Below are 12,561 nucleotides of genomic sequence, written 5' to 3'. Positions count from 1 at the left end.
CCCCCCCCTCCCCCCCCGTAAGCCTCTCTACCATCACTTCCTCCTTTCACCATTATCTCTCTGCCCAGCAACCTAATGTTGCAGCCACATCCACCCCTCTACCAACCCCTACTACCACTAAAACCCTATCCTACGCCCTCCAATCTGCCGCTACTTATCTGCAAACTCTTCTCCTAGCCATCTACAGTCAGTCCTATCCAGACCTAGTCTGATATTGATGTTTGTTGTCATGTTTTTATTAGTCTTGGTTGTAACAGTTTGAGTTTCAGTAATAATAGTTTCATTTCTATTTTGGTTTGGGTTAACTCCGGTATCAGGCATATATGACAATTACCTGTTTAAAAGCTTTCAAATTATTGAATCGTGATAATCGAGATTTTCTTGCTAAGTTACCAGATGCCTCTAAAGAAGTAAAGCCTTTGGGTGATATTCCAATGGTAAGAAAATATCCATAAGTTTTTCTTGATGTTTTACCAAAACTACAACCAGTAATAGACATTTACCTTACTATCGAGCTCTTGCCAGGTAATGAGTTGATATCAATGGCACCCAACAGAATGGCAGTTAATGAGTTGCAAAAATTGAAGAGTCAATTACAGGAGTTAATAAGTAAGAGATTCATAAAACCTAGCATCTCACCTTGGGGAGCTCTAGTGTTATTTGTGACGAAGAATGGGAGTATCAGAATATGCATTGACTACAGAGAGTTGAATAAGCTTATAGATAAAAAGAAATATCCACCTGGTTGATCAATTGGAAGGACTTCTATATTTTCAAAGATTCATCTAAGGTCGGTTATCATCAGATAAAGATAAAAGAGGAAGACATGGCGAAGACAACTTTCAAGACTAGACATGGGCACTATTAATTTGTGTGATATCATTTGAACTGACTAATGCTTCAACAGTTTTTATAGACCTGATGAATAGGGTCATCAGACATTTTTTGATATTTTTGTGATTGTCTTTATCGATGATATTCTGATGTATTCAATGAATGAAGCTAGACATACACATTATTTGCATGTTGTCCTGCATGTCTTGAAAGAAAATACACAATATGCCAAATTTTCTAAATGTGAATTTTGGCTTAACAGTGTGGCTTTTTTTGGGCATATTATCAGTGGAGATGGCATCTCTGTGGATCATAATAAGATCAAAGTGATTGCTAAGGTTAAGAGTTCTCTAAGTCTGATTGGTTATTACAAAAGATTTATAGAAGTTTTTTCTTATATTGTTATGTCATTATCAAGAATGACTCGGAAGAAAGTGAAGTTTGAATGATCATATCATTATGAGGAGGCTTCCAAAAAACTGAAAACTTCTTTAATGTTTGCTTCAGTATTGAGTATTCCTTGAGATTCGGCTGGATTTTAAATTTTCAATGACGCAAGTTTGAAGAATTTGGGTGTGCTTATGCAGAAGAAGAGCGTTACCTATGCTTCAAAGCAAATGAAGAATCATAAAAGAAATTATCCAACCATGATTTGGAGCTTACAGCAATTGAATTTATACTTAAGATATGGAGGTATTATCTCTATCGAGTCAGATGTGAGATATTCACAGATCATCAAAGTTTAAAAAATATATTCACTCAAAAAGAATTGAACCTGAGACTACAGAGATTGTTAGAGTTTCAGTATCATCCAATGAAAGCAAACGTGATTGCAGATGCAATGAGTATGAAGGTTTTAAGTAATTTGAATTATTTATTTACTCAGCAGGTATAGTAAAAGATTTGGAGAAAGTGAAGCCATCAATAATTAATTATAGTGATGACAGTATGGTTCAATTAAATCAGTTGACTGTGCAGTCACTTCAAAAGGAAAAATTAAGAATTCATTAACTAGAGATAGTAGTGTTCAAAAAATCTTGGAACATGTTAATGCATGCAGTTTGGAAAGTATGTGTTAAATCGGGATGGCTTATTGGAAAATAAAGGTAAAATTTATGTTTCAGAAGTTGATAATCTAAGAAAGAAATTTCTCGAGAGAACACATTTATCTGGCTATACCATTCACCAAGGATGTAATAAAATATATCAGGATATCAAAGAAATATTTTGGTGACCAGGATTGAAGATTATGGTGGAATTTGTGGCTAGTTATTCTACATGTCAGCTATAAAAGGCAGACCATCAACTTCATGGAAGTCAGTTACGGACTTTAACCATTTCACAGTGAAAATGAGAAGCAATTATTATGGATTTTGTGATTGGGTTGACTAGATCACATTAGGATCATGATGTCAATTGTGCAATTTTTTATGATTGACTGGGTTGCCAATTTCTCGCCCATTAAACAGACAGATCGAGTTGAGAAGTTAGCTGAGTTATTTGTGGATCAAATTATAAGATCGCATGGAGTGCCAAAATCTATAATCACAAACAGAAATGGCCAATTTACTTCCAGATTATGAAGAAGATTCGGGAAGCTTTGGGCACCAAATTGACTTATAATACAGCCTTTTACCCTTAGGCAAATGGCCAATCAGAAAGAATTATTCAGACTTTAGAGGATCTACTAAGATTATGTGTCATTGACTTTGGTGGTGGATGGGAATCACATATATCTTTACTAGAATTCGCTTACAATAATAGTTAATTGGCTAGCATTAGAATGACTTCATATGAGCTTTGTATGGAAGAAAGTACAGGACACATTTATGTTGGGTTAAAGTAGGTGAAAGAAAGTTCGTTGTTGTTGATTTGCTTTACGATGTTACAGAAAAGATCAAACTAATGAGAGATAAATTGAGGGCAGTGCAGGATAAACAAAGAAAATATTATGATGTTGGTTTGATAATTTCTTTATCAAAGTCAGTCCATCAAAGGGTGTGCAACGTTTTGGGAAGACAAAAAAATTGAGTCCAGGATATGTAGGTCCATATGGGATTGTGGAGAGAATTGAAAGGTTCTCTTACAGTTTGATCTTACCAACTCATATGCAATAGAACATAAATTTTCCATATTTCTTTACTTAAAAAGCATATTGCATATGACTTTAGTAGCGTGATAGCAAACTCAATTGATATTTTATTATTTGACTTTCGTGGAGGAGCCTAAAAGAATAATAAATTATGATGTGAAGAAGTTGCGTCATAGGGAAATTCCATTTGTGAGGATTTTATGGAAGCATGAATAAGAGAAGGAAGTAACATAGGGAAAATCTTCTGATATGCAAGAAAGACATCCACAGGTTTTCATTTGAGCTATGTTTATTTTCATAATAGTTACAAATTTTGAGGACAAAATTTTAGAATGAAGGAAGATTGTAATAACAGAAAAAAATAAATAATAATAAAATAAGAAAAAATACAATCGATTGAATCAAAGTAACTGTTGAGTGATTTGTTTAAATGAACTCGAGGGGGTGTCTCTCGATCCATTCATTTGTAGTTAACAAAGAACGAGTGAGAAACGAAGCCACATAGAAGAAAGAATAAGGGAGGATAGGGTCGTTTCTAGATCTAAGTTATGGTTACGTCGAGGAGCCACTATCGAGTCGAGCGGCTTGCCTAAAAGTGAACGAAGATGAGAGGAGAAGGAACCAACGAAGAAGAAGAAAAAGAAGAAGAAAGAGGAAGGTTCAAGCGATTTTTTCTTGTCGTGTGATAATTAACGCACTCAATCGATCACATGCGGTAGAGGAGGGACGAGATCAACTTGTCGTGTGGTGTCGAAGCTGAATCCGGTGTTGTGTTGTTTCGACATCTGTGAAGCAGAAAAATCGAAAGACACCAAAGGAAGGCGGAGGCAACGTAGTGTGCGTGTGGTGTTGGGTTGAGTTGCGACCAAAAGCAAAGGAGGAAGAAGGGAAGCTCATGCGTGCAAGTAGGGGGAGCTTGCATGCAGGTTAGAGCGGTCGAATGATATTGTAAGGTAAAATGGGTTTATATTAGAATTTAATTAATAAATTCAATGAATATTTAAGGTTATTCACTAAATGTTAATGGTAAATACATTTGAAATCAGAAAGAAATTGAAGGGAGACTCAATTTCGAGATCGAGGAGCAAATCAAATTGAAAAATAATGTTTGTTTTAATTAAAGATGAAGTTTAATTTACATAATTTAGAATTAATATTAAATAAAAATATTACTTTTTAACAGCAATTTGAAGCACATTTAAACCTAGAAGATCAGGAGTTAAGAAGTTGGTGAGAAACACAAGCAAAGTAAGGTGAGTAATTACTTTCTTATAAGTATTAAATTAATGTTTTAGTTAGTAAGTTTTAAATACCAGTTTTTATAATCATATGCATGTCGTAAAGCAAAAGAATCATTGAAATGAATGAAACAAAATCATAATAAAAATTGATTATTGAATATCTTTAAAATGATGTAATTTAAAAGAAATAAAAAGTAAAAATTTAAGTCATACAAAATTACTCCTAGTTGGTACTAGCAAGGGATGTAGTGTACACACGCACGATAAAGTAAATGGTAAAAGTATACGTTTGGGTGCAAATTTTTTGGGGTACCTACGGATACAATTTTAAGGATACCTTCAGGTATGGCAATAATCTTGTTATGACTTCTTAAAGATGTTAAAAAGAGTAAATAATTAATCTGAAACGATAAGAGTTAAATTTAAAATGAAAGCTTATAGTTTGATTATGTAACGACTTTATTTTTTTGGTCATTTATGCAAAACATTTGCATGTGAATTTAATACATAATAAGACTGTAATAACTCAATTAGCCGTAAAAATTTATCATTAAATTTATTGGTTTCTTTCAAGAAAAATTATAGATTAATATGTCTGGTTTGACCGATTTAGTTTACAGGAAGAGAACTGCTTTTGATAGGTATTATGATTATAGTTTATTTATATTATTTTCTATTGGGCGATGATATACTGTTAAATACAGATTTGAGATGTTCTCTAAATAATAATAAATTGTTAGTTTTGGATATTTTGATTTTTGCATAGTATAGTTTGTGTTAATATCGTCCAACAACAGTTCCTGATTTGATTAATTCTAAGCTATCAGATCGGATCGTGACAATCGTCTTGTTAGTTTTTTTTAAGAGACAGACATCTCATGTCAAAGAGACGAAACATAAAGTGTGAAGTAGAAGAAGAAGAAAAAGGTTGTGTCCATCTCAGACCTTATTTTCGATGCCGCATTTGAGTGAGAGAAGGTTGTCGGAATTACTTAACATTGATTCGACACTTGTGTGTGTCTGGGACAAAAGAAGGCGTCGCTGCTGCAGTGGAGGTGAACGATTTCTCACATGTGGGACAAAGCATTTGTCGCGAAAAAGAGTTGTGCTCTAGCCAAGCAAAGTGGAAAAAGGAAGAAAGCTGAAACTTACACGTGTTGTAGCTCTGGTGAGGGTTCAAGTAGAGTCAAAAAAAAAGAAAGGCGGAGGAAACCCTAGCCGAAGGAAGGTGCCCTCGTCAAATTGTGTTGGAGTTGAGTCGAACTCGAAGGAAGAAAAGGAAGGGAAAGTGAGGGGAGGCATCTCGTGTGTGTGCAATTTGTACAGGAGGAAGCAGGAATCAGCAACTAGAAAACTGAAGAAACCATCAATAAGGTAAGAGTAGGGTTTAATTATTTTAATTACTATTATGTATTAAAAATAGGTTCTTCTTAATTAATATTAAGAATTCCAAGTTGAACGAGCTTTAAAATTGAATCTAGAAAAGTTGACGACAGTAAAAGGTTAGGTTTTATTCCCAAAAATATTTAGTTTAAATTAATTATTTAATATTATTATTAACTGCAAAAGTTAAATTTAAAATTTAAGGATTTAAACTCTTAATTAAAATTACAAAATTAGAAATTTAATTATAATTAACTAAATCATGAACAAATAATGGGAGATAAATTTATTATTATGAATAATGCTATATATTATAGATGTTAATTTGAACGAGGTGTCAGACGCTAAGAGCAAGAAAATCGTCTAGGACTGATGTGAGTACTTATGTTTCCAAATTGCAGTGATATTTCTTATTTTTAAATGTACTTTGATTCCAATTTTATACACTTTCTGTTATATATCGTTGAGGCATATATTAGAATTGATTCTCCATTTTGTTTTGTATAAAGCATGCATATTAACAATTATGTATAAATAATTGCATTATAGTTTTCTTAAGAAGAGGTTATATGATTACATGATATGTAGATTCCAGTCTATGTGCATATATCAATTTATTGCATGACCAATAGATTTAGTAAAATTACATTTATTCATGATTAGATAGAGGTGAAGTATTTCATAAAAAAAATGTATTACATAAAGAATGAAATAGTGTATATATGAATGTTTGTATATGCATGCAAAGAGAAGTCACTTTTTTATGGTGTAGGCAAAGGATGTTGGTGTACCCGCACAGGTATATGTTATTCTACCACCTCAAATAATTGTGATATTTAGATCTCTAACTGTTGTGCCGACAGAAGAATATCGACCAGGAGTGAGTAAGTACATTTTCACCTCAGACAATCATGTAAATTAGATCATGAATCACTATGTTGATGGGATTGTACCAGTCAAGAATGTGTTAGGTTATGTTTTGACGATGCTTCTAAGATTGATGTGAAAGTTAAGACTATGAAAAAAAAAAGTTAAAGATTAAACCTGAAAATTAAAGTTAAAGTTATTGCATATTGGAAGTTTAGATTATTTTTATTGAGTTAATATCATGAATACATAGATTAGATTATTATATGATTTTTTAAAATATAAAAAACCAGCATGCAAATTGTTTCTTTTTCCTTAGGTTACTATATTTTAGAAGTGTAATTACTCCAACAGACTATCTTAGATAACTCATTATTTTATTTTAATAATTTTCTAAGTTCAAGCTTTTAAATAGAAGAATACTAGGGGAGATAAAATCTACAAAAGAAGAGGTCAGCAAACTGAAAGGTAAATTTCTATTTATTAATTAAAATGCTCTCTTTGGTGTTTCTTTCAATTAATATTTGGATAAGAAACTGTTAATAATATAAATGGATTATAGAAAGCTTAATTTTATTGTTTGACCATCTGTTCCTGTCTTATTTGATTTTAAACCCCAACAAAGTCATTACATGCACCTCCTCGCTAGCTTCTATGAATCCAATATTATTGTCTACTTCTGCGACTCCCTATTAGGTGAAAGAGAGCGCTGGTAGTAGGGCAACTGGAAGCGATGTAATTGAACTTGTGCCATCTCAAAAACTTACTTGCGGCCACTATGTTGGGAATGCTGCCCCTCTCGGGCACTCTGATCAATTCTATCATCTTTTTGGACAGTTTTCACACCTTCCTTGGGTGAACTCCTATTGGCTCTTGCTACTGTGAGCGACTGTCTAAATGAAGGCGGGGACCTGATCTGCTTCTGCTATTTCTCCACCTTTAGGGGAAATGTCCAAACATCACTCAATGACTAGTAAGGTTGCAACTGAATGACATATCTGATGGCTGACTTCAAACCTCCAACATATCTAGCTATGGTTTTCTCATCTAGCCCTTAGCTCACATTTCAGCATGAGCTGCTCAAACTCCACTGTGAACTCCTCTACTGACAACTCTCATTGATATAATTGATGTAGCCTCAAAAACATGCCATGGTGGTAGTTTTGAGATAGAAACTTTCTCTGCATCTCTTTCTTCAAGCAGTGATCTTGTTCCTACCTCCTCTCTGCCTCAATGTCTTCGGATTCCCCCACCAAATAGAAGCACTCTTCAATGTTATGGCAAAAAACTTTACTCTCCTATCAACTAGCACCTCCTTATACTCGAAAATCCTCGCCACAGTCTGCAACAACTCAATGAAGACATATGGATTCATTCTCCCTAGAAACCCGGTAAGACCACATTAACTCTCATATATCCATATCTAAGATATTGAATCTCAAAGTGTCGTGGCCTATCCTCCTCTTCATTGAAATTATCCCTAAAGAAGGAATTCAAATTTTCCTCTCGCTCTCCTCAAATTTCACTATCACAATTGATGGTTATCTCTCCATAAGTCCATTTTTCAATTTCAGCTAGTTTTTGATAACGTTGGCGGATTTCCCACTGCATATCTTCCATGGTAAGTTCCCAATCAGTTTTCTGACACTTGTCTCATCGATTGCATAGTTAGGGTTTAGTTTTTGGAGGTGAAAAAAAGTATACAGAGCTGACTTATGGAAACTAGGGTTGCTGATTTTGAAAATCAACCAGGGGAATTAGGGTTAGGTCAAGATTTGGCTATGGTTTGGTGGGTTTACATCACCTATGATGGAACTGGGATTTGGCTTGCTCTGATGCCAAATGATACCAAAATTTAACAAACACTGAAGAAAAAATAGATATTATTACTTAATTGAAAATTTGGAATTACATCAAACAGCAAAGAAATTGAAAAATGCAACAAAATAATAGCAGAAAACTAGAACTAGGGTTTGATTTAAGGCATAAGTGATGTCGGCTAGGGGTGTGGACCTCCGGGGTTGTGGCAAAAAGGAGGCTAGAAAGCTAGGAGGAGGAGCACAGCAATCCAGCGGCTGTCCTGGGCGGCAGCAGCAGAAGAGGAGGGGAAAAACAGCAGCTTTGGTGTTTTCTATGCGGTGGCAGGGGGAAAAATAGCAGCCTCACTATTTTCTGGGTAGTGGCAGCAAGGGTGGAGAGGAAAAACAATAGCCTCGCTGTTTTCTGGGTGTGGCAACAAAGGGAAAGCGGCGAGGGTGAAGGGAGCCAATGTGTGAAAGAATAGAAAAATGTTTAGGAAGAGTAAACACCACCTGAAAACTAAGATAACGCCGGAGCACCACTTGGAACCCTAGAATACAGCCCGCATAGGGACAAAGTGTTGTAGGTGGCTGTTCCAAAGTACATCACACAAAAACTAAACCCTAAACACTAACAAAGAACATATGTAGTCCTAGATAAAACTAGGGGTAGGCCCAACTCCAGTTGGGCAGCACTCCCAAGACGACTAAGGGCTAGCCATCCCTCAGGAACTTTGGACCAAACCGGTCTGGATATAGACACCCGCATCAAGGGATATCAGAATTCATGTTTCTTTGGTCCCCACAAAACCATGTTCAATGAGTCACCCAACTTCTAAACAACAAATTCCACTAATATTCATGTCAAACTTCTTATCCAGCTTAACTAAACATTAATTAACAGCAATATCAATATTGGGCTTCCGGCATAAATCTGATTGTCTATTTCAAACCATCTATAACACTAATCTCAAGCCATCTATGAATCTTACCTTACCTACAATAAAATTGATGGTTTAACTTGTTGATCTCTTACTTTGCTGATTGTGTGCAAAACATGGCATTGGAGATGAGATAAATTATCTACACAAATTCTACCAACATTTCAAAATCATTTGTTTCATGCAACATTTTTAGGTTTTTCAGTAAACCAAACACAGTGGAAGTACATACTATTCCCAAGATTTAATGCAGCACATTGAACAAGTAAAGTGTTATATCATTGCGAAGATTCCATTATACAATTTCAAATGAAAAATGAATAAAAAAAGGACATTTTTATGTTAATTGTTTTATTCCTTGTTTTTTTGCTTGTTCTTTTTTAATTATTTTCAAAATTAGTTGTACATTTGGAAATATTTTAGGTCAGTTATTTATATTTCTTGTTTTTGAAAATAAATTAGTATGATTATAGTAAGTTTGAAAAACCACATGAAGTGTTTTCACTTGTTTTCAAAAAACTTGTTATGGACACAAGAAACAAATAAGCTCGAAACAAACCATCCCCAGAAAAAAAAACACAAACAAATAAGCTCTAAACAAGCCATCCAAGCCTGAGCTAACAGAAAACATGCAAAATAAACCTCCAAACCATTATTCAGCTACTCCCCAGAAAAAGATAAAGTGCTGTTTGGTTTCAAGTTGAGTTTAACTCGAGCATGATAGAGCGGATTCAGATTTACTAAATCATCTCCAAGTTATATCTTGAAAACTGTTTGGAATGATGGATGTTAAATCTTTTCGAATATAGATAAACTATTTGGCTATTTTTTTCAGGATCTGAGAATTTATGTCTCTATGTTATAATTATATTAACTTAGTCTGTAACAATCCTAATCAGATTAAATTATAATAAGTAAAATATAACATATCAATTAATCATTTAATAACAATCTGTAATTAAACTAAATATTAAAAAATTGATTTAATCAATTTAAATCACAAATAATATTAATTTAATTAACCTTAAAACTTATAATTAATTATTAAAAATCGAAAATGCATACCCCTTTCTCTGCTATCCAAAGTCGTCAAAAAAGATGGGCTGAAGTCACAACGGAAGCTTGCCGGGCAAGGTATTAACCAGATCATGTCAGAATTGCTTGATTCAGCAAATCCAGAATTTAGTGCAAAATGGAACTGAAACAGGATCTATAAAATTGTAGGTTTATAATGGTTATAATGGTTATACCGTTTGGAAGGATTTACCGTATATCTTGTTTAAATCCTTCTGCAAAAGAGTCCCTGAAACCCCTACCACATTGCACCATCTACAAGCAAACATATACCTGAAGGATACTCAATAATATAGATTTTAGTGAGAGTCGCCTCTAAGATGAAGCCTAAGCGTCACTATTCCCTTTCATTCTTATCATAGATCACAAAATAAAAACCGAAAAAATAGCAGAGACTTCACACATGCACCTAACCGTCAGACGACGACAAAAAAAATATGCGTGATTAAGAAAACAGCAACCATTGAGCTAATGATCCCGGCAGATCGCAAGAAAAATCACATAACAAGAGCTCCCAACATTAACACCTTGGCGTAGAAGCAAATAACACCGCCGCTACCATTCGCCATTAAAATCGAAATGCAGTGGCAAAGAGTGATTGAAGCAGAAATGGGAGATGAATGCGGGCATCATTAGAATAGGCTTACCTCCTTTGCTCTATTCTCAATTAGACCAATCACGAAGCTTGAGCGATCGCCGGCTCCGCCGTCTTCCTCCATTCGAACCTCTCGTCAAGGAACAAAAAACTTGAGCTCCGAAGAAAGGCCGATATCTGCAAAACTTCACAGCCGCTGTGCCGCTCGAGAAAAATTTGCGTACGTCAGGTTACAGGTATTCAGGGATTATACCTACAGACATATATGAAAAGATATGCGCGGTACAGCGAGGTTATTACAGGGGTATAATAGGGTGTGATCCCAATGCCCTCCCTCTAATTTACTGATGGGCGCAGCGTTGTGTATACGCAATACTTGCATATGCAAATTTTTTTCGTGCCGCTCAGAAGTTTTTAAAAATATATTTGTGAACAGACTAAACTCGAATGGGCTTTTTAGGATCAATGGCTAACCAAATAATAGCAAGTCTACATCAAAAATGTGTTATCCTGGGAAGATAGTAGAGCTCAGACATAAAGAATATATCATCCCTCCACTCAGATGAACCTAGCCCCTATCTAGTCTGGATGGACCAAGGAGATGAAAATGCCTCCTCTAGTCCCGGAGCTACTGACGAGAACCATCAGCAAGCAGCCGCATGGACAGCACCCAACCTCACTACCACCCGGCTTAATAGCCACCCAACCACATCCATGGGACTCGGGAGTAATATTTATTAGTAGTTTGCAATATCTCCAACATATTACGGATCTTAAGGATACAATACATAATTGTATAGTGATTCATCCTTATAAATAGGGGGGCGTTTTATGAATAAAAAATTACGTAATTTTAATGTTCAACACTATGCTTTCTCTCTCTTCCTCACCCTCTCTTTTGATCTCAAGTGCTATAATCTTTGGGTGTGTCTGTCGAACAGACTTGGATTCAACATCCTAAAAGATGCATTGAGTTTGGAGTCATATTGTCAACAAGAAGAACAAAATGACCTTAGAGGGAAAAGAATAACCAAAGAATAGTAGTTAATATAGGTCACCCATGAGATGGCACCGACGAGTTGGTTAAGGTTGGGAATAAACTAGTTCATTCGTCGGACTGCTTGATGGGCTCATCATAAGCACGCGCTTAGAATGGGCTGGCTTGGCTATGAAAAAAATTAAAATTTTGTGGCTCAACTCGGCATAAACCCGCTTTGATTTAGTCAAAGCCTGAATGGGCCTGGCCCGCGTCAAGCCCGGTCTGCCCATCGGCCTTGTCTCATAAATATATTCGCGATTGAAAGTTTTGGAGGCAATCAATTTTCTCATCATTTCTCTTCCTTATCTAACCATAAATTTTAATTTTATCTTAATACCAACCATATCTCTTATATCACATTTTTATTTAAAAAAAAAAAAATGAAATACAACTTTCATGCATTTATAAGATGACAAATATGTAAAAGTTGAAGTGTAGGTGTTGGATATGTAATTAAATAGAAATTGATGAGTAGTATGTATGTATTTTTTTTTATTTTTTTATTTTTTATTTTTATTTTTTTTGTGGTATGTTACTTAACTCCTTTGAATTTATACATTGAGATGTTCTTATTTTAAAATCTTACGAGTTACGTATTTCATTTTTTATGCAATTGCTATTAAATTCACTTAAAAGTATAAGAAACATTCATACATATAAAGTAAATTTAAAACTCTCGTCACACATTCTTTCATG

At 34.7% G+C, this 12,561-nt stretch overlaps 1 protein-coding gene across 8 annotated transcripts in view; it reads right to left on the bottom strand.

Moving 5' to 3' along the window:
* Positions 1–11,045, bottom strand: part of LOC110027914 (DNA mismatch repair protein MSH4) — a 182,101-nt gene extending 171,056 nt beyond the window's left edge. For all 8 annotated transcript variants that reach the window (XR_002294390.1, XR_002294392.1, XR_002294391.1 and 5 more), the window contains exon 1: positions 10,879–11,045. Coding sequence is in view for 5 of the 8 variants with exons in the window: in XM_020729553.1 (XP_020585212.1) it covers positions 10,879–10,950 (72 nt within the window). In the remaining 3 variants the exon portion in view is untranslated. The remainder of the gene's footprint in view (positions 1–10,878) is intronic.
* Positions 11,046–12,561: the final 1,516 nt, after the last annotated feature.

The sequence above is a fragment of the Phalaenopsis equestris genome, unplaced genomic scaffold (genome assembly GCF_001263595.1).
Source record: "Phalaenopsis equestris unplaced genomic scaffold, ASM126359v1 Scaffold000468, whole genome shotgun sequence".
NCBI classification, from domain to species: Eukaryota; Viridiplantae; Streptophyta; class Magnoliopsida; order Asparagales; family Orchidaceae; genus Phalaenopsis; species Phalaenopsis equestris.
The sequence above is the reverse complement of the archived record's forward strand: the minus strand, read 5'-3'. Positions and strand labels throughout refer to the sequence as shown.